Source organism: Anolis sagrei, chromosome 1 (genome assembly GCF_037176765.1).
Source record: "Anolis sagrei isolate rAnoSag1 chromosome 1, rAnoSag1.mat, whole genome shotgun sequence".
Lineage (NCBI taxonomy): Eukaryota > Metazoa > Chordata > Lepidosauria > Squamata > Dactyloidae > Anolis > Anolis sagrei.
This window is the reverse complement of record NC_090021.1, coordinates 153,577,653-153,600,993: the sequence shown is the minus strand read 5'-3', so window position 1 is coordinate 153,600,993 and position 23,341 is coordinate 153,577,653. Positions and strand designations below refer to the sequence as shown.

Below are 23,341 nucleotides of genomic sequence, written 5' to 3'. Positions count from 1 at the left end.
GTGATGTAGTAACAGGAATTTCTGAATTATTTTCAAAAGCAGCATCCCCATTAAACTGCATTCAGGTAGTCCAACTTGAATGATATAAGAGCATGGATATCTGAGTTAAAGCTATCTTTGGGTGTATCTGAACTGTAGAATGAATACAGTTCGATACCACTTTAACTGTATGGAATACTGGAAGTTATAGTTTAATGAGGCTGTAGCACTGTTTGGCAGAAGAACACTACAGACCTTATAAAACAGAAGTATTGCTGTCCCAAAACATGTGTTAGTAGTGTCGCCATCTTTTCTGTAGTAAGCTTTATGTTATTGGTTCTCATCATCCATTTTTTCACTGAGATCGGGTCCTGGCTGAACATAGCAACTTTCTCACCTGAATTAGATGAAGTAGAATTACACATCTTGATAATACGTGTCTACAAATCTCCAGACAACTTTACTGAGCAGATTCTGTAGATCTGAGCACGTAGATTTGATCCCTCTTATACTGCTAAAAGTCCCTCCTTTACTTAGTGGTTCCAAACAGATTGCTTTTTTCCTCTGCTGCTGCTAGAGTAAATTGGGATGGGACTAGGGATTCTCCTTTACATCTTCTCAGGGATGCTTATACAAGCCACTCTTTCTAAACCGAGGGATTTTTGTAGATAGTGGAAAGACATCTGTCCTCTCCCTCCCAGCAAGGAAAAAATATTGATGAGATGTGCATGAACATATATGGGGCCCAGTGCTTCAACCAGCACCACAAGTGATACTTAGGGTCAGAAAATTGTCCATCCTTGTAGTGGGACAGAGTGGAACCCAGCCGGGTCTCTTTATCCCCCAGAACCATGTCCTGGAATCAAAGGATCAATGAAACAAAATCCACCCTATTTCTAGTTAGGCAGCCCATCCAGGAAAATACTATGACTGATAATATCAAGTCACAATTCCATAGGAATCAATAAGGTTGCATGTTCCCCATTTTCTAATATAGGTCATCTGTCAGGCAGACTCAGGGTCAATACCAGACCTGAATTTCAGCCTCACTAATGCAAAATACATCAAGGATCACTGTTTAAGCCTGTACTTCAAGATATGTGTAAGTGTATGTATGCATTGCCCGTGCTTTAAATTTTTGCTGTGGAAAACCATAAGTATTCACAGAGATAGTGTTGTATTGTACGTATATGTGTCGGCTGGTGGAACTTTGTTTAGCTTCATGCTCCAAGGGCTATGGTCCATGGCAAAAAAAAAATTGGGCGTATGACTTGCGTCTTTGTTATCTCGGGATTAGTAATCATGTATCCTGGGATAATCATCACAAAAGCAAATAATTGAAGATATTTTGGGGGGAAGGGGAGAAACTTTCCACTATCCCAGGACTGATACCTTCACAGTTACGCCACAATGAGGGTGCTAACAATGCACCCTCATTTGTATGGACAGGAGAAGGGAAAGCAAAAATAAGGGGGCAAGACTAGTCAGAAGAAGATCCATGCTATCTGTGTTGAAGCCATCTTTAGGATGACACAACATAAGGGATTTTCATCTGACTGTAAATTGTCAAAGCAAAATTGGAGATGTTCAGGAATGGGGGGAATTCTAGAGTTGGGCAACGTGTGAATGAAACATTGACACACCTCATGTGGATTATACTAAGCTAAAGGCAACACATTCATTGAACTACATTGTACTAGCAGATCCAATACATTTCAGCAAGAAGGTTTGATACCAGCAAGCGGGTAAAGTTGGTCAGCACAATGCAAACAGGGAAGAAATTTAACTCTGAGCTTTTTCACGGTGAATATAGAAACTTGGTTGATATCTATTCTGACTTTCTCAGGCTATAGCTTCTAATTTGTAGACTCTGGACTTTTTAAAGGCAAGTCCGAATGGGGTATTTTGCTTCCGCTTATTCAGATAAGGGTTAATCTTTCTGTTCCAGCTCACCCACCCTTCCCTCTCTCCTCTAGCCATCTAATAGACCAGGAGTATCAGAAGTAAACATTTCCTGCTCTGTGAAGCTCCCAAGTCCCAGTCTCTGTAGCAGTTCCCCTTGAATCTACCAGTGACATAGAACAGGGATTGCCAGAGAGAAGGGTTATGGATGATAATCTTCCTTGAAGTTGCCAACATCTAATAAACCCAGGAGCAAAATACATTGATCCAAATATTCTACTTAAATTAGCTGGTCATTGTTGTGAGGTCCATTTTATTAAGATGACCAGTCAGTTATACGGCGTGAAATGCTTCCTAGAGCACAGCCAGGTTCATTCAGACTGAGAGGTCCATTTCACATTAGCCGTGGCCCACTAGTAAGGGGTTGGGAGCCACACTGGCCTCCAAGAAGATTGTGAAAGGCTGCATTCATCACCACTACCAATCCAAAAAAGTATTGTCAAAGGCTTTAATGGCCGGAATCACTGGGTTGTTGTAGGTTTTTTCGGGCTATATGGCCATGTTCTAGAGGCATTCTCTCCTAACATTTCGCCTGCATCTATAGCAAGCATCCTCACTACCTCTGAGGATGCTTGCCATAGATGCAGGCAAAACGTCAGGAGAGAATGCCTCTAGAACATGGCCATATAGCCTGAAAAAACCTACAACAACCCAATCCAAAAAAGGTTTGCATCCAGATGCCCTCCACTGGGGTGCAAAGGACAATTGTGCCACTTGAACACACATACCATACTACCCCAAGGGGTAGGATTTTTTTTCACCAGAAGATGACTATTTACTGTTAGAAAAAGGGATTCCCTAGGAACTAAAATACAGGAGAGAGGTGAAGCAATCCCCCCACCACCTCCCAAACATACACAATGTAAATGTTGGGGGTTCACTTAAAACCCATTGGCTATATCCACCCCCCACCCCCCAAATACACGTTAGCATAATGAACATTAATTTAAAGGCTACAATCCTGTGCTGTCTTAACTGGAAATAAATCACATTGGTCGCAAGTGGAAACTTTGAGGAAACAGCATTGGAATGTTGTCCATTGATAAATGAAGAAATACTCTGCCAAACGAGATTGACACTTTACGATGAAATATTTCCCACCTTAAACTAATGAAATGCTCAATATCATGCATCAATGTGAGGAGAAGTTCTGGTTTTATATTTTTCATAAAAGATTGATTATAATTATGTTTTATAACATCAAACCGATCCAAACTATCTTGCAAAGAATTGTCTCACATTAACCAAGTTTTGTGGCCTCCCAACTGCTGCTTCCTTGCAGAAGGGCTGAGCACATTTTGTCCTGCATTTGCCTTAGTGAGCCACAAGTTAAGTAGGCCTGCTTTGTATTTTAATTGTGGCTTGCTCTAATTTATGCTTTGAGTTAAGTACATGAAAATTGTCTTGTTCTCTCCTGAAAGCAAGGCTGTGAATTTTATGAAATATCTTTTTTCCCCTGAAACTTTCCCAAAGTGTTGTAACTCGGTCAGTTGTTGCTTCCTAATCTCTTCTGCACAAGCTGTCTTCTACCTCGTTGGTATTTTTTCCCCTTGTCTTCCTAAGTAGGACTGCACAAAATTTCTTCAGGAACTGAGTCAGTCTTTTTAAAGAAGGTGTAAAAAGTGACCAACGGACATTATTCTTAAACTATGTGGTGGTTTTAAAGAAATCTGGAGATTGTGCAATCACACTATAATATGGAAATGTTTTCTGGTTGAACTCTGTACGGTGGGCGTTGGACCACAAGCTGTGGGGAACTTTAATGGCAAAAATGCCTTGCCTTAAGGTTTTCTAGAGAAAAGCCCATGTATTTTGAGCATATGTCACATTGGGTTGGGAAAACTAGTACATTAAGAAATAACTCTGCAAGAAAATCCAGTCTAGTTGTGTTATTATTGCACATGGGTCCAGTTTTAAATGTGGAGCCCTAACATACACCTGCCAGTGTTGCCTATATCTAACATCTCATTTCACACTGGTTCCTTTGCCTGGATAACAGATCACTGGCTACCAACATGCCCTGCTGTCATAGTTCACTGGACATAGCCAATGATGGTTCTGGATGAAATATATTAGCAGTGCCCCTGGGCACATGCAAAGTGCAAGTGTAGTTTGTGCTTTCCTCAAATTGTTCTTGTCAGAATTGACATTGTGAGTGTGACTTTAACTGCTAATGAAAGCACCCAAGAGTACATGCATATTGTAAACTCCTGGTAGGAGTTACCACACCTACCAGGCTGAATTCCTATTCTAGACCTTCTCCTAACCAGGAATACATCTGTGTTGTCTCTAATTTCTCTACAATCAAGCCATGATAGGCACTGATCTAGAACCTCAACAGCCTGACTCAGGGGTCCTCAAAACCTTTTAAACAGGAGACTAGTTCATGGTCCTTCAGACTGTTGGGGAGGTGGGCTATAGTCTGGGGGGGGGGGGGGAAACCATGAATGCATTCCTATGCATATTGCACATATCTTGCTTGTAGTGAAAGAAATAAAGAACAATACAATTTTTAAATGAAGAACAATTTTAGACATGCTAAACTGACCCAAATTTCATTGGGAAGTGTGGCACTTCTTTTGGCTAATGAGATAGTCAAGTTAATTAAGTTTTGTCTTGTTGTTGTTGTTGTTGTTTGACTTCAAGTCATTTTAGACTTAGAGCAACTCTAAGGCAACCCTATCACAGACTTTTCTTGTCACAATTTATTCAAAGTGTCCTCTTCTGAGGCGGAGAGAGTATGACGCCTAAAGCCACCCAGTGGGTTCAGAACCATATTCTGAAGTTCAAACCACTACACCAGGGGTCCTCAAACTAAGGCTGGATACGGCCCTCCAAGGTCATTTATCCGGCCCTCGTTCAGGGTCAACCTAAGTCTGAAACAACTTGAAAGCACACAACAACAACAACAATCCTATCGTATCAGCAAAAAGCAGGCCCACACTTTCCATTTAAATACTAATAAGTTCATATTTGTTAAAACGGTTCTTGATTTTAATTATTGCATTGTTTTTAAGTGGTTTTTTTAAACTACAAATAAGATATGTGCAGTGTGCATAGGAATTCATTCATATATTTTTTCAAATTATAATCTGGTGCTCCAACACTTTTGAGAAATTGTGACCTGGCCCTCTGTTTAAAAAGTTTGGACTAACAGAATGGCCTTGGATTTGACTCTGGATGATGTGATTTTATTAATTGTTTTAATATTGCTGCTGGTTTTTGGTTTTAACGTATATGTCTATTTTTTACTGTATGTATGTGCATGGCATCAAATTGCTGCCTTTTTGTAAGGCCACTCTGAATCCCTCTTTTGGGGTGAGAAGGGTGGGATATAAATGTAGTAAAAATAATACTTTGCCAGACACAATCCTTCAGTGATCTCTTCCTTGTGGTTTTACATTGAATAGCACGCAGGATTGTAACTACAATTTAGAGCAAGTGGAGGTCCTTCCCAGACTCATCTCCATGAGTCTATCCAGAAAGGTGCACCAGACACAGCTGAGACACGTGTCTCCTGTATAGTTCCCTGCAACTCAAAATGGCACCATAGTGAATCCACTTTAGTGCATAAAGGTTAACCTGGAGCCAGGGGCGGATCAACCCATTACACAAAGTAAGCATTTGCAGTATAGTTGATTTTGCCCAGGGGCGCTCTTGAGGCGCTCTTGGGGGAAAATAGACCTTGACATATGCAAGCTGTAGTTACTGGGATGTATCATTCTCCTACAATCAAAGAGCATTCTGAACTCCACCAATGATGGAATTGAACCAAATATGGCACACAGAACTCCCATGACGAACAGAAAATATATATCAATGACTGGTTTGGCTGGGGGGGGGGGGGGAATACTGTTTGCTTACCGTTGAAAATTACCTAGGGCCACCTCTGCCTGGAGCCCAGATGGGTTCCTGACCTTCATCCAAAAGTTCTAGTATTCTGTACCTTCTGAGTTTTTAAATCTAAATATCTTCTTTTTACAAAGTAAGCACTCTGTTCTTTACCAACAACTTATTTGGCTTGGAGTAGCTTGGTGATCTATTGATCTGCCTTAATTACAGCTCAATTGTGTTGTCTTCTTTGTGGGACTGTCTTTGAAAAATCTTTAAAATCATCAATTGCTGCAGAATATGGCAGTGAGGATTGTGGCAAGCACTGGCTCATAAGGTCATTAATGACCGAGTTACCAGTCAGTTTCCAAGCACAATTCAGTGTTGGTGACTTTTTCACTGACGGAGACATCAAAATGGCACCACAGAGAATCTACTTTTAGATTTTAGTAAAGAAGGAGATGACCCAAAGTAGAACCTACAGCCAACACTGACTTCTATTTCCAGAAATGTTAAAGGGGCCACTGCATGGGAAATATTCAACACTAACAGAATTTCTGAGCCTGAGTCTCATTTTTGCATCAGTCTCCTCCCCGATTCCTCTGCCACCCCATTAATAAATATTCCTTTTCTAATTTATATGAGGGTGTGTGCAGAGGAGAGAATGCTTTGTGCGTGCTTGTCTTTTCTGCTTTGGAATAAGTCCAAAAAGAACGTTTGCAGCTGCATTTCCAAGGACGACGTACCTTACTCTTCGAGGTCTTGAGTAGCTTTTTAAAAAGCTCTACAGCCCAGAGGCTGTTACTCCTACAGTTTCAAAAGTTGGAGCTTAACAGAAATTCCTGCATGTATGAAGTATGCAGCAGCATTTGAAATGCAGAAGACAGTCAGTGTTCTGTTCATTGAATGGAGATGCAAGTTACATGTTATGAAGTCGATCGTATTCCTCTTGGTTATGCATTTGTGCCTCTCGTAGGGTCCCCTATACTCCAGTAACAGGGTTTTGGTTCTGGCTTCACCCAAGTGTTAGCAGTATAAATGAGCGAAATCTCAGTTCTTGTTTTGCAATGCAGTTGGTATTCTTCAGAAGTGGGAAGTGAGGTGTTATTTACATGCAGAGAGCGAGCGAGCGAGATTCAAAAGTCCGGTGTGGCCACCCTACTTACAGTGCCTGCATATTTGCAAACAATTAATTGTAAGCTCTGGTAATGCAGTGAGGCTTAGCATTAAAAACTCTTGTCATGCCCTTGTTTTCCCACCAGCTGCACACTTCAGATCACTACTTTCCCCTTCAGTTGCAAGTATCACATTGCTATATAATGTTTTAAGAAGCAACAAAGGCTTCCAATCTGCTAAATCCGCCTCCTGGGTTTTGTGTGTTCAGAACAATATATGGAATCTAAAAGCCTGGAGCAATTTGGTTTCTAGTTCTGCAGCCTACACATCTAGAGTTCACATTGGGATTAAGTTAAGTGCAACGGATTGGCCTACCCTAAAGGGTTGGTGTGTAAAAGGCTTGGTGTATATGGGATGGTGTAAAAGGCAGAAGCCAGGCCCAGCTTGCAGAGCTGGGCGGTGGAGCAATCAGGCAGACTCTAAGCCAGAGGTGCAGCCTGATTGGCTGATAGAATTGGAGGGGAAAGCTCAATAGCTGGAGATAGGCAGGACCAGAGGCTAAGGGAAGAAGAAAGCAGCTATTTTAAGTTCAGTTAGAAGTTTGGGATGTAAGAAGAAGCAGTTAGGAGATTGGTAGGGAAGAAGGACCAGTAGTTGTGAAGTGGGCAAGGAAGGAAGAGATTTGGGAATTGTGTGGTTATAGGAAAGATACCTCTTTGAGGAATAGTAGTTAATAGGCCTCTATAGTGTTTTAGAGTGCTGTGAAGGAAGGGAGATTTCAAAAGGTTTTAAAAGATTCCTGTTTGGTTTTCTGTGTGTGTAACTGTTCTAAGAAACTCAAGATATAACTACCATCCTCTGTATTGAACAAAAGCCTGACAAGTTATCTGCAACTATTAAGCTTATTGACTGTTCAAAATAAACAAATTTTCCCTGTTTTATTCCAACTGAAGTCTTTGTGTGGATCTATGAAAATCCCATTAAAGGAGGTGGCCTAATGAAATAATAAATTGGTGGCAGCAGAAGAAAGAAATCTCTAATAAATAACTGGAAGGAGCAAAGGCAAAATATAATATACAGTGGAGGTTTCCTACTGACTGGCTTTGTGTGAGTGAGAGTATGTGCGTGCTCTGATCCCCTAATGGCCTCGCCTTGGGCCAAGACTTGTTGTTTGGCTTTTGTCCTCCATCTTGTTTGTGTGGTTGTGCCAGAGGCAAATTCTGCCTCACCTCAGTCCTCCATTGTGTGTGATTATTGGTGGGTTTGATTCCTTTATATTAAGCATGATAACATGCCTAATTTTGTCATTGGTTTAAAGGAGGTGTTTTTGGCACATTCCCACTACCCTACTAAAGGGCAATTGATTGTCGTAGAGCAGTGGTTCTCAACCGTGGGTCCCCAGATGTTTTTGGTTTCAACTCCCAGAAATCCTAACAGCTGGTAAACTGGCTGGGATTTCTGGGAGTTGTAAGCCAAAAACATCTGGGGACCCCAGGTTGAGAACCACTGTCGTAGAGGATCATGGAACCATTAGCAAAAGTAAGGGCAGTACCTGTGCCAAGTGAAAAAGTGCCACCCCATGGGTTACCAGGTTGATATCAGAAGTTCTCAAACTTTTTCAGCAACTGAGCCCTTTTTGAAGGAAAAGTTACTTCTTTCTAATGTATATATATTAGGCATGGGCAAACTTTTTGGCACGTGTATTCGAATTTGACAGAAGTGCCAGGCCAGCACCAGATGTATGGAGAGTGTTTGTGTGAACCAACTGTGAAAAAAATTGAACGAATTCCTATGCACACTGCAGATATTTCTTTTGTGGTCAGAAAGAAAGAATAACACAATATTTAAAATGAAGGATAATTTTAATCAACATAAACTTAACAGTATTTCAGTGGAAAAACCCCAAGGCCATCCAGTCCAACCCCCTTCTGCCATGCCGGAAAAGCACAATCAAAGCAGCTCCTGAGTTTTGGAAGCAAGGAAATAGGGTTTTGGAAGCAAGGAAGGTGGGGGGAAAGGATTTGGGTGGCAAGGGGGGAAGTTTTTCGGGGCAAGGGGGTGAGGAGAAAGAGCTCTGGGGGTGAGGGAGGTAGGGGAGCAGGAAAAAGGAGGGAAAGCTTAGAAAGGGAGGAAGGAGGAGGAGGCAATCACAGAGCCCCTTAGTATGTTTCACAAAGCCTCAAGGGCTTCATGGAGCACACTTTGAGAACCCCTGGTCTAGAATCACAGCCTTAGCAGAGCTAGAAACATATTATTCTTTAAATGAACACTCACTTGTAAGTAGCAGAAGGTATGGGAAAATGGGCTATAGCAAACTTCTTGCATTGTCACCTTATCTGATTATGAGATTTGGCCATCACAGTAAAGGCACTTTTCTGCTCCAATTTCCTCTTGTGTTACATTAAATAACACAACAGATCTACTTATGCATGTGTGCTTGACAATGGAAGCCTTATTCTCCTTTGCACGTTTCAGCTGTACAGTTGCCTCCTACTCATTCAAGCCACAGGAGCCTCTCCTTCCCTGATCAACCTCTGACTAATTCATATGTATTAAAAATGACTGTATGTATAATAAAGACACAGTGACTTACTATTTGACTTGTTAATATTTCAAGGCATATCCTTGATGGTCCTCTGATGGATGCTGATGCTGAATAGTCTAACTTGGAAAGCAGGTTTTCTCACTAAGGTTCATGTTCTCTGTACTAAAGTAATGCTAGAAATAAAACACAAATAAGATACCGATCCATTTATTTTTTATTTTTTATTATTTACAGCTTTTATATTCTTCCCCTCTCATCCTGCAGGGGACTCAGAGCAGATTACAGTGTACACATATATGGCAAACATTCAATGACAATTTTTGACATACAAACATATACAGACATACACAGAGGCTATTTAACTTTTTCTGGCCGCCAGGGGAGCTGTCGCTTTCATCATCCATCTGCGACGCTGATGAAGCACTTCCGCATTCCCCGCATGCTTCCCCGCTGGAATGCTTTGCTGGAGTCTTCTTTATGGCCTCATAAATCAGTTAATTTAGCCTCCCCACATTTTAAGGTGGTACCTAATTTTCCTACTTGACAGATGCAACTGTCTTTTGGGTTGCAAAGGTTGACAACAGGCTACACACAATTGGTTGGAAACCCACTCCAACCCAGGCTGGCTTTGAACTCATGACCTTTTGGTCAGAGTGATCTTAATGCAACTGACACTCAGCCAGCTGTGCCACAATCATGACAGCCTGGGATAAATATATGTTGATCCGTACCTCAGATAGCCTGAGAAACACTGAATTGCCGTGTGCATCTGCCTGCATGACTTTCACATCAGAAGCCGGTATTGGTGATAACGAAAAGTTGGCTGAACTCTCTTTCCATACAGTACAACTGTACTCCTCGATTTCTTATTAAGTAAAGGCTGTGATATCTTTGGATCAAAACATGTATACAACAATCAGCTATCTTGAGATTAAGACCCCCAAGTATAATTTCATTCCTGTTTGCTTTCCTGACTCAATTTTTGTTGGAATTGAAGGATAAATTAAATCTTAAAAGTCCCAAATATCGTTAAAGTCAACAGGGGAGTGGGGGAATCCTACAATAATTTGGATGTTGTCCTCACATGTTATTTAAAGTTAACTTGGGGCAAAAATCTGACCCTAGGAGACTTTTTAATCTTCCCTTAGTCTTGTGGATCCTACTACAGGCCGGGTAAGGAAGAATATTTCAAGCCTCTTGTCCATCTCCCTGTCAACAGAATCTGATGACCTAGCTATCAGGTTGCGAAATAAGCATGATCTGCACAATGAATTATTATGTGTGGAAGACTGTTTTGTGCAAAACCTACAATTTTTGTGATAAATCGAAAATGCATGTAATTGCTACTTAACATAGCCGGGATTTGGGGTGGGGCACAGAAACTATTTTGATAAATATTACAGACCCTGGTGGTACAGCAGGTTGAACCGCTAAGCTGATGAACTTGCTGACCGAAAGGTTGGTAGTTCGAATCCAGAGAGCAGGGTGAGTTCCCACTGTTAGGTCTCGCTTCTGCCAACCTAGCAGTTCAAAAACATGCAAATGTGAGTAGATCAGTAGGTATCACTTCTACGAGAAGGTAACAGTGCTCCATGTCATCATGCTGGCCACATCACCTTGGAGGTGTCTATGTACAATGCCAACTCTTTGGTTTAGAAATGGAGATGAGCCCCATCTCCCAGAGTTGGACACGACTAGACTTAATGTCAGGAGAAACCTTTGCCTTTACTGGGTTGTTGTCAGTATTTCCGGGTTATATGGCCATGTTCTAGAGGCATTTTCTCCTGACGTTTCGCCTGCATCTATGGCAAGCATCCTCAGAGGTAGTGAGGATGCTTGCCATAGATGCAGGCGAAACATCAGGAGAAAAGGGCCATATAACCCGGAAAAACCTACAACAACCCAGTGATTCCAGCCATGAAAGCCTTCGACAATATTTTGCCTTTACTTTACAGACCCCACATTTGTAATATGGAAGAGAATTTTCCTTTCACTAGATCAGTGGTCTTCAAACTTTTTAAACAGAGTCACAGTCCCACAAACTGTTGGAGGGCCGGATTATAATTTGAAAAAAACATGAATTAATTCCTATGCATAGTGTACATATCTTATTTGTAGCGCAAAAAATACTTTAAAACAATACAATAATTAAAATGAAGAACAATTTTAACAAATATAAGCTTATTAGTATTTCAATGGGAAGTGTAGGGCTGCTTTTGGCTGATGAGATAGCGCTGTTGTTGTTGTTGTTGTGTGCTTTCAAGTTGTTTCAGACTTAGGATGACTCTGAGCAAGGGCCGGGTAAATTACCTAGGAGGGCCGTATCTGGCCCCCGGGACTTAGTTTGAGGACTCCAGCACTAGATGAAGTTCCAAACACCTCACATACTACCAGCTTCTAAAAAGATTATGTACTGGACAATTCTACACAGTTTCTGGACAATTCTTTTTGGAAGAGATAGGAAAAGAAAGCATGTCAGTTTAATTAGCTGTAACTTTCTTCTCTTCTTTGCTTTCAGATATATGTTGGGGAAAGGAGGAAAGCGGAAGTTTGATGAGCATGAAGATGGGCTGGAAGGCAAAGTGGTGTCTCCGACTGATGGTCCATCTAAGGTGTCTTACACCTTACAGCGCCAGACTATCTTCAACATTTCCCTTATGAAACTTTATAACCACAGGCCATTAACGGAGCCAAGCCTACAAAAGACAGTTTTAATTAACAACATGTTGAGGCGAATTCAGGAGGAACTCAAACAGGAAGGCAGCTTGAGGCCTGTGTTCATCGCCCCTTCGCAGCCTACCGATCCTCTGGGAGACAACTTCCGAGAGGTTCAGCCTGCCTTTAGCCATCTGGCCTCGCCGCCAGTCCACCCCACTGACTCAGCAAGCACTACACCACTGGAGTCTTGCCTCACCCCTGCCTCTCTGCTTGAGGATGACACTTTTTGCACTTCCCAGACTATCCCCCACGATGGTCCTATGAAACTACCACCTCCAACTGTCCAACCAGTAAAGGACAGCTTCTCCTCGGCCTTGGACGAAATTGAGGAGCTCTGTCCAACACCTACCTCCGCTGAGGCAGTAGTAGCTGCAGTAACAGCAGACACGACGGCATCAGATCACGCTAAGGAGAACGTCAGTGCATCCTGCATTCAGAAGTCCGAGGGCGTCCAGGAGAGCAGAGTAAACGAACCTAAACTGATGGACTCCTTACCTGGTAATTTTGAGATCACGACATCTACAGGTTTCCTTACAGACTTGACCTTGGATGACATTCTCTTTGCTGACATTGATACGTCTATGTATGATTTTGATCCTTGCACATCTTCTACTGGGGCTGCCTCAAAAATGGCTCCTGTCTCCGCAGATGACCTCCTAAAGACGCTGGCTCCTTACAGCACCCAGCCAGTAACCCCCAATCAGCCTTTCAAAATGGACCTTACAGAACTGGATCATATAATGGAGGTGCTTGTTGGGTCTTAAAAATATAGCAACTTCTTAAAATGTACCAGTATCAACACTTGGTAGTATTTTCACAGCCACCCGCCCCCTTCCTTGCAGACCTTCCCAGACAGACAGACAGACACACCCACACACCACCAAGCATGAATCTTTGCCTGTCTTCTCTCTCTTCTTTTTTTTTAATGATCACACTAGTTTTTGCTTCAAGCAGAGTTGGAGTGCCTTCATCCATTTATGACCACTTTAAATATTTTTTTGAAAGTGGTTCCTCAAGGGAGACATGAAATCCTGATATAGGAAAAAAATGCATATTGTAAACAATATTGATATGATTGACAGAAAGAAAGAAAGAAAAAATGTAAAAGCTAAGCACAAGGATTATGTTGGGGAAAAGCTGTAAATTGCATGTGCATATTTGTCTATTTTTTCTATAAGTTTTATTGCAAGAGGTTAAAATATTATTTAGATAATCGCAGTACCTTTTTGGCATTTTAGCCCTCTCTAGATTGACTTAGCAATTCAGCCTTTTTAGAGGTATTAACGATTCCTCTTTAAATGTTGCATTTACATGGCTCTTTAGAAAACTGCTATCCAAATTTATTTTATATTTTTGTACAGATTCTGCAATTTATGATATTGAGGGGTCTTTTCTTAAAAAAAGGAAAATAAAATAAAAACAAAAGAAAATGCTGTTTATACTCTCTCACACACAAACAAAAAGGAAATAGCTATTTTGGTAGGATTTGCTCACCCAGTTCCTGCATACACCTTCTGATGTACAAGAACTGCTTGTAGTTTTATACAGACTTGTAGTGTTTTATACGCGTATAATGGTGCAAAGAGAAATTTGGATCAAATCAGTCTGCAGTTGGCCTCCCTCACGGAGACACACGCACTTGAAGGAAAAGGCCAAGGGCTCTTCCTCTTACCAGTTTCACAAATATTTACTCCCTGCTGCATACTACTGTGATTAACAAAAAACCTTAGAGCCATGTATATTCCAACACTGATGTCAAACAGTTGGCAGGAAATAGCTGTGAAACTTCATTACGATGATATTCCCTCCTTCTTTCTCCCATCCTACAATTACCAAGACTCCTTTTCTGAAGTTTCTTTAGAAAATACAAAAAATAAGACTTCAGCCACAGCGCAGCACAACGTTGCGTGCCCCTCCACGTGTATTGGTTCGGATCCTAACTTTTTGCCTTCTACATGGTGGGAGGGTTGCGGTCATGGAAATCCCCTTTTTTGAGTGCAACCCTCTTCCTGTCTACGGCAGGAAAAGTTAGGATTCAGCCCGGAGAAATCAGTGGCCTTAAGCATACTTAACTCTTTTTTGGGATGTGGCCATTGTATTTGCATCTGGTTTTAGAATGTCATGATACAGCAAATAGTAATCTGATTTCAGCGTCAGCGTAAATACCATATGGCTGCAGCAGTAAATTTTTGTTTTGTGTTTCGTCTCAAAGTAAAGTCCCATTTCCTTTTGGCTGTGTATTGGCCAGCCTTGCTTAAGAGTAAGTTGCGTTGAGTGTGGAGTTTCCTGCCAGGGAAATGCATTGAGGTGTAGGAGAAATCTCTTCCCCTCTCCCTTCTGGTATAATGCAAACATACTTTGTTCCTTTGATTTAGTCTTATGATTACCCTTGCTCTTTTCTTGGGACGTTATTGTTATTGTTATTATCACTACTCACTGTGTTGACGAGTGCTGAAAAAAAGGCAACTTCAGTATTATTGCAGTGAAATCATCTCTTTTTGGCATTGGATGGACTCACTCGAATATCCATTGCCGTCAGAACTGGAGCCGGTCACATTCTGGACACTTGGTATTTTCTCTAGGGTTGGTTTCCTGATTCAAGTGTGTTACCTGCTTTACACTTTACAAGGCCTATTTTACAATGTATAGACAACTGCAACTCTCTATGCATGTTTCCTTCCCGCCGAAGTCTTCTCATTGCTGCACCTGTTGCCAATTTTTTTTCCTTCTGTATTCATTATGATGTACATTTATTTTAACGAAAACTTGCAATGTTATCATGCCTGTTGCTGAAACTGTTATGGCATATGAATTTAAATGGTACTTAATTGAGTGCAGGTTACAAACTATATTGTTGATATGCATATGGCTTCTTTAGGAATAACTTTTATATTTATTTAAGAAATTTTAAATTATGTTTTATGTAATTTGGCAATATTCAGTCGGTTCTGCTCACTTCTTGTCATGGATTAAAAAAAAAAGATTGGGTCTTGTCTGCCTCTAGGTAGGCAGCTGTATAAAACTGGCACTTTAGAACAGGCCATATATCTATTTATTTAAATACATGTAATGTATTATGCGTAAGGCACACACAACTCCTCATTCCTATACAAACCTTTGTGAAAATTAGAGAATTGCTCATCAGTGAAAAGTCTCTCATTGATGTAGCAGCATGCTCACAAAAGGAATCTTTGAAGTTGTCCTTATTTGAGAACATTTTGTGTCCATTTACAGTGTTGGAGAAGGTGGAGCAGAGAAAAGTCAGTGTTTTTAATCGCAAGGTGTAGTAACTTATATAGATTGCCAGATACTATGTGCAGGGACTTGTTCTTCTGTGTTACTTTGACGCCAACTGTCATTGTGAAACACCCTATCACATAAAGACCTTGTAGTGGTGCCGATTGCCATGCCTACTCCCCAAATCCCCCCCCCTCCCCAATACCTGTGTTCATAACATGAAACACAACAGTGACCTAAATGGGAAATAAAAAAAATCTCACTTCTAGGTTGTTGTAGGTTTTTCCGGGCTATATGGCCATGTTCTAGAGTAGTGGTTCTCAACCTTCCTAATGCCGCGACCCCTTAATACAGTTCCTCATGTTGTGGTGACCCCCATAACCCTAACATTATGAATCGCCATGTAAATAATGATCTGCAGGATGTATTTTCATTCACGGGAGCAAATTTGGCCCAAATTTGAATACTGGTGGGGTTGGCAGGGGGACTGATTTTGTCATTTGGGAGTTGTAGTTGCTGGGATTTATAGTTAACATGTAAACAAAGAGCATTCTGAACCCCGCCAACAATGGAATTGAACCAAAGTTGGCACAGAAAACTCCCATGATCAACAGAAAATACTGGAAGGGTTTGGTGGGCATTGACCTTGAGTATGGGAGTTGTAGTTCGCCTACATCCAGAGAGCACTGTGGGCTCTCTGGATGGATCTGGACCAAACTTGGCATGGATACTCAGTATGCTCAAATGTGAACACTGATGGGGTTTGGGGAAAATAGACTTTGACATTTGGGAGTTGTAGATACAGGGATGTATAGTTCACCTACAATCAAGGAGCGTTCTGAATCCCAGCAATTATAGAATTGGGCCAAACTTTCCACACAGAACTCCCATGACCAACAGAAAATACTGTGTTTTCTGATGGTCTTTGGCGACCCCTCTGACACCCCTTCGCGACCCTCTCACGGGTCCCAGGTTGAGAAACACTGTTCTAGAGGCATTTTCTCCTGGCAAGCATCCTCAGAGGTGCAGGCGAAACGTCAGGAGATGCAGGTGAAACGTCAGGAGAAAATGCCTCTAGAACATGACCATACAACAACCCAGTGATTCCGGCCATGAAAGCCTTCAACAATACAACTCACTTCTAGTTTCCAAAGTGTCTTCTTCCAGATCAGTTAGCAGGGATATTGATGGGCAAGGTCCTAGTTCTACATGTTGGTATTGATAGTATAGGATATTTAACCACAGTCCTAGTAAGTATCAGGCTGTTACGCAGCTCCACAGTGTCTCAAATATGTATTTGCACTCTAAAGTTTGTGCAGTTGCAAAAACTGGTAAGAAAAACGTTTAAGCAAGCACCATACTTTCACAGTCACTAGAAACCGATTTTACACTTAACTTAAAAACAATTGCCCTCTCCTCTGGACTTGCCAATTGAGCGTTTAAATAAGTACCATATGTTGGGCAAGTGTTCAAACAAACACCATTTTAGAGCAAATCAGCCAGTTTGTTTTTCAGGCACTAGCCTAACTCTGCATAGTAAATCCATTTGGAGCGTTGAAGTCGCAGTCAGTCATCTTAGCACATCCTTTGGGACACACTGGTGATAATTGTGGCAGGCAATGTAACTTTTTGTCACAATTGTCCACCAGAGTTACAAATTTTCCTTGTCCTCCCATCCCCAAGCACACAAATGTTGTGGAAATGTTATTGACACTCACGTGCAATGAAGTGACAAGAGGAGAGCAGAATTAAAATGAGCTTTTTTTTTTTTTTTTTTGGAATTTGAAGTGATTTTTTCCCATTTTGTTTTCCATAAGTTATTTATTCCTTTTTTTGTTTTCCTGTTGTACATATATTTATTTTATTGTGAAGCTAACAACATCTGGATTGTAACATGTACAGAATGTATGGTAGGAATGTATTCTCTTGTAGGAATGTAAAATCCTTTCAAGAGGGGTGTGAAAGGTTTGGAGATATTAACTGGGTTCTGTTTAGGATACATGCCGTTTGCAAGATCACTTCCCCCCCCCCCCCCCATGTCCACTTTTCTCTCCTATGAGTAGATCTGGTTGGATAAGACTTATGCAAAAAAAAGGTTTATAAACTTAGTTGTAAAAACAAAGCTATTTTGTATTGTTCGTGTCTTTTAAAATGGCCAGATCCTATTTTGCTCAACAAAATATAGCCTTTATTTTAGTGACATCACCTTTCTTCAATGCAATCCTATATCTGCTCAGCCAGAAACAAGTCCCACTGAATTTAGTGAGATTTATTTCCAGGTAAGCAATTCTAGGATTGCAGCCTTAGAGACCTAAAGCAATGTGTTTTCAACAACTGGTAGCTTGAATGGTGTCGGGGATCCCCTTAAAACAGGCTGGGTATGTTTAGCCTTTCTCTCCCTCCTGCCACGGCGTGCCAATAGAATCAAATCAAAGAGTTGAAAGAGACCTCACGGGCCATCCAGTCCAACCCCCTGCCAAAAAGCAGGAATATTGCATTCAAAGCACCCCCGACAGATGGCCATCCAGCCTCTGTTTAAAAGCTTCCAAAGAAGGAGCCTCCACCAAAATCCGGGGCAGAGAGTTCCACTGCTGAACGGCGCTCACAGTCAGGAAGTTCTTCCTCATGTTCAGATGGAATCTCTTCTCTTGTAGTTTGAGATTCCATCTCAGTAGATTTGGGTACCACACACAAAAAGACACAGCAAGACCCAACAGAACAATCCAGCTTCCCAGTCAACAGGGTACAGCAGGGCAAGCGAGCCAGTTTCATGCCAGTTTCCAATCCACATAATTAAGTTCCTCATGTGACAAAATAATCTCATGTTGCAGCCAATGAAAAATGGCAGACTTTGGGATTAGGAGACTCTGTGCACCTCAGTTGGACTGGCACCACTGGGGGGCTTGGTTTCCATTTCTCAGATGAATCACAAAATGTCGCCCATTATTGGTAGGACGGTGGTTCTCAACCTGTGGGTCCTCAGGTGTTTTGGCCTACAACTCCCAGAAATCCCAGCCAGTTTACCAACTGTTAGGATTTCTGGGAGTTGAAGGCCAAAACATCTGGGGACCCACAGGTTGAGAACCACTGTGTTAGGGAGTTACATTGGAAAGGAGGACTTTGACACGGTTATATTCACCTTGCACATAAAAACAAATAAGTTGGTGAGCCTTCATCTCCTACCATCCCAAGGCAGGATAACAAATATGACATGCCTCAAAAGAGTATTTTCTTGAGAAGGCTTTTTAAAATCGTGTGTAATATTAGTGCAGGTGCATCTCTTTGTGGACCACTCTCACGTCTGGCAACTGAGCAGTGTAATAAAAATCAGGATAGGAAAGAAAAGGTGTCCTGCACAGGGTTTTTGAGATCTGTCCCCTTTTAGATGGGACTACAAGCCTACTTGGATCTCTTCCAGACCTGTGATCAAGGGAGTCTATGTTAGTGAGAGATACCGAATTTCTTCAATTCTAAGATACACCTTTTCCCTATATAAACAACTCTACAAAATGTGTGTTTAAGAATCACAGGTGTATCTTCACATAGTTTTGTTGGATAGGATAGGAAAGAAAAGAAAAGGTGTCCGGCACAGGGATTTTGAGATCTGTCCCCTTTTAGATGGGACTGCAAGCCTACTTGGGTCTCTTCCAGACCTGTGGTCAAGGGAGCCTATATGAGTCAGAGATAGTGTATTTCTTCAATTCTAAGATACACTTTTTCCCTATATAAACAACTCTATAAAATGTGTGTTTAAGAATCACAGGTGTATCTTTACATATTTTTGTTGGGTGGTGGTGACGGTACTAAGATTGGGGTATGTCTCAGAATCTGTATTGTCTTATAATTGAAGAAATACGGTAATATTGAACAAAAGTTATTTCAGCAAGCAAACAACGTCCCCATTGGACATAGGAGTATCTCCCTTTACACCGCTTTGTCCCCAATTTAAAAGGCTGGTATAAATTTGGGGTTTCCTATTTAAAATACGAAAAATAGACAAAATTTCCAGTGGCTTTCTCAAGTGAGTTTTGAGGCAGGATTAAATAGCGCTGACAAACATAACTCTTCCTTAGGCTGAATTTCAATCCGCTCATAATTTTCTATCTTTTCAACCTTTTAAAGAGCAGTTGATCAAAAAGGGGACAAAAAGATGGAAAATTGTGTATTTACGCTACAGAACCCGAATTCACTATGGCACGTTGACATACACAGAGAGGCATACGTTCTTCCTGGAGAAGTCGTTCTGTGTGGGAAGTGGTTCTCGGGGCCCTCACCACTGTTTGATTTGCAGGATTTTTTAGGGGAAGGCATGACAGCTGGTACACATCACTATCCATTTGTAGAGTAGCACCATCTGTGCCCTCTGATTTATACGTTGTTGCCTGGAACAGGCTGTGCAGATGCCTTCCAACACTGTGCTCAAGCATACTTGGCTGGTGGGCACAAATGTGGCACTCCAGGGACTTTGTAGGGTGGGGAGCCCAGTCACCAAAGCCGGTGCCATTGCAGGAGGGAGACTCCAGCATAGAAAGTGGATGCCATAAATTACCTTTACTCGCTCTGGCTGCCGATGTCTACACAACTATTCAAAGTTACCAGCTTGAGAATAAATTATTGCCAGTTTGAAAATAAATTGTACTCGTATCATTTTTCCTACATGCAAATTGTAAATTTACAATTGGAAAAAAATTAAAAATATAAACTCCACTCCCTTGAGAGAGGGGTTGAATATAATTGTGTCTCTTAAAAACAACAACAGAAGTCAACAGGATCTTGCTGTTATTAAGATTTCCATGCTTATAATATTACAGCTAAATTATTTTTGGAAATTTTAGCTCATTCTATAGCTTTTTTTTTTCATTTTTGCTATTATGTGAATTTGGGATTTTGGAAAATAATAAATTAAATCTTGTAGATGCTTAACGGTGTAATCCATACCGGACTCTCTAAAGGCAGAGATTCTGGCGGGGTGGGAAAGCAAGAAGGTGTAAATAGTCTGATACGTTTGGTGCATAGTTTTAAAACAAAAAAAGAAGGCTGTATTTTCTCCCATCCCACCCTTTCCCCCCTCTCCCAACCACAGACCTTAGAGCTGTGCCTTTTCTATGCAATATTACAGACATATACATCTGAAACCAGATTACTGTATTCACTTGTAGGTATGGGCTGTAATCAAAAATACAGTTGGGCAAATTACATGGAAATGAGCAGTCTTACTTTTGTAGTTTTATATTATACAATAAACAGTTTAAAAAAAGAAACAAAGCTGTCTCTGGTTCAGTTTTTAAGTAGCGTTTTAGGTGAAAAAGAAAGACCCACCGAATGAGGAGAGCTTACACAGCATACAACAGAGAATGGGGTGGGAGGCAACTGAGGGTGAGCGAGAGATGGGGGCAGAATCGGCCACAAATACACCCAGGCATCTTCTCAGCAAACTGGGACAGAGAAGCGAGCAGCTACAGCTGCTTCAGTATCCAAAGATAGAACACATTCATGCCATACAGCCACGGTTGCCGAAGAAAGACGGGTGGGAAGGGATCCTGCTTGCTCCATACATTACCCAAACTGCTGCCTCTGTACATTCGTTTTTGGGACTTTGTATGCAGAGCCTATAGAAGAAACCTGAGATCGCTCACACACACAGCTTTCTTGGATTGGGATCACACAGAAAGTAGACAATTGGACCAACTGAAGTTAAAAAAGGTCTAGGCCAGCAAGCACCATCCTCAGCTTTGTCCACACACTGCCATTATAGCACATTGATACGCATTCAACTGGTGTAACTCCATTCTAGGACATCTTGAAATGTGTAATTCACTGAAAACTTGGAATTCTCTAGCCCAGGTATTCTGACCAAAATTTGTTTGAAGTCCCCAACATCCGGACTTATCATCTGTCCTCTACTAGGCAGAGAGCCTTCTCAATTGTAGCCCCTTGTTTATGGAATGCCTTGCCAGTTGAAACCCAAACTATCCGAGACCTACTTGCTTTTCGGAGAGCCTGTAAAACCTTTCTCTTCCGACAAGCTTTCGATGGGTGAATAACTCAGGACTATGTCTGTTCTTGTTTTACTGTATTTTAAATTTAATTGTATTGTTTTAATCTGCTGTAAACCACTCCGAGCCAAATTGGGAGTAGTGGTATACAAGTCAAATAAATAAATATAGCATAGAATGTTAAGCCCCTTAAACTATACATCCTGAGATTATTCAGGAGGGAATCATGATAATTCAAGCGGGGGTCAGTCCACTGTGAAGGGAAGAGTGTAGTGAAGAGTAGAGACATCACACTGGCAACGAAGATCCACATAGTTAAAGCAATGGTATTCCCCGTAGTAAACTATGGATGTGAGAGATGGACAATAAGGAAGGCTGAGCAAAGGAAGATAGACGCTTTTGAGTTGTGGTGCTGGAGGAAAATTCTGAGAGTTGGAACACGAGAAGATCCAACCAGTCCATACTCCAGGAATTAAAGCCCGACTGTTCATTGGAGGGAAGGATATTAGAGGCAAAGATGAAGTATTTTGGCCACATCATGAGTAGAAAGGAAAGCTTGGAGAAGACAATAATGCTGGGGAAGTGGAAGGAAAAAGGAAGAGGGACCGACCAAGGGCAAGATGGATGGTGTCCTTGAAGGACTGGCCACGAAAAGTTGGAAGCGACTGAACGAATAAACAACAGTCCACTGTTGTGCGAACATCCTCTTGCTTTCCTTTCCCACATCAATATTTTTTTGGCCATAATGCATAGAGTTTTGACTTTTCAAGCATGTGTGCACACACACTGCCATGAAGACTAGGAGCACAGCTTTCCAAATTTACATTTCTCAGCCTGATTCTAAAGTGTTACATGAAACCGGATGAGTGGTGAAAGGATGAAATATATACCTAACCAGACATGTAGCTGGGGGGGGGGGGGGTCAGCCGCCCCCCACCCCCCACCCCAAATTATCATGGTGATCCGCGAGAAGGCCTTACGGGTACATTATTTAAACTGTTATGTTTATTCATATAATGATCTGATCACCATGCTCCATATATCCCATATGCATGTGGGTATTGGGATAATGATACAAAAGGTTTGCTAGGGTAGATCCTCTCTCACTCGGACTCAAACTCAGCCCTCCCCGAATCAAAATCCTGGCTACGGACCTAACAGATAGCTTGCCGAGATACATTACTCCCCACCCCATCACTTCCTTCCTTTGTCAAATGGAAATAGAAGTCAAGACAAAGAGAAGTGAGGTCACACTACAATATATTTGTTTCATTATAGAATATAACAGATTTGCATCTGTCTTGGAGAAATGACCAGCTATGCCTGTATAGCAAAGATATGTAATGGCAAAGGCATTTTGCAGGATTCCCACAACACTACATTTTTTTGGAAGTCCAAGTTATTATTTGGCCCATGATAAGGACATCGTTGGATGTTTCTCAGCTGTCCTCCACTCTCCAACCACTAAGGCAGGGGTCCTCAAACTTTTTAAACAGAGGGCCAGGTCACAGTCCCTTGAACGGTTGGAGGGCCAGATTATAATTTGAAAAAAAGTGAATGAATTTTTATGCACACTGCACATATCTTATTTGTAGTGCAAAACACACTTTAAAACAATACAATAATTAAAGATCAATTTTAACAAATGTAAACTTATTAGTATTTCAATGGGAAGTGTGGGCCTGCTTTTGGCTGATGAGATAGGATTGTTGTTGTTGTTGTTGTGTGCTTTCAGATCGTTTCAGACTTAGATTGACCCTGAGCAAGGGCCAGGTAAATGACCTTGGAGGGCCGTATCTAGCCCGCGGGCCTTAGTTTGAGGACCCCTGCACTAAGGCCTTGTTGGCCCTCTCTAGGAACCATGTAAATTTTAAGGTGGTTAGGCACTGGAGCCCCCAGTGGCGCAATGGGTTAAAGCACTGAGCCGTTGAACTTGTTGACCGAAAGGTTTCAGGTT

At 41.5% G+C, this 23,341-nt stretch overlaps 1 protein-coding gene across 4 annotated transcripts in view; it reads left to right on the top strand.

The window, feature by feature from the left end:
* SERTAD2 (SERTA domain containing 2) overlaps positions 1–13,075 on the top strand; it is a 187,056-nt gene extending 173,981 nt beyond the window's left edge. For all 4 annotated transcript variants that reach the window (XM_060784438.2, XM_060784430.2, XM_067469585.1 and 1 more), the window contains one exon: positions 11,952–13,075. In XM_060784438.2, the coding sequence (XP_060640421.2) occupies positions 11,956–12,915 (960 nt within the window). In that variant the 5' untranslated portion in view covers positions 11,952–11,955 and the 3' untranslated portion in view covers positions 12,916–13,075. The remainder of the gene's footprint in view (positions 1–11,951) is intronic.
* Positions 13,076–23,341: the final 10,266 nt, after the last annotated feature.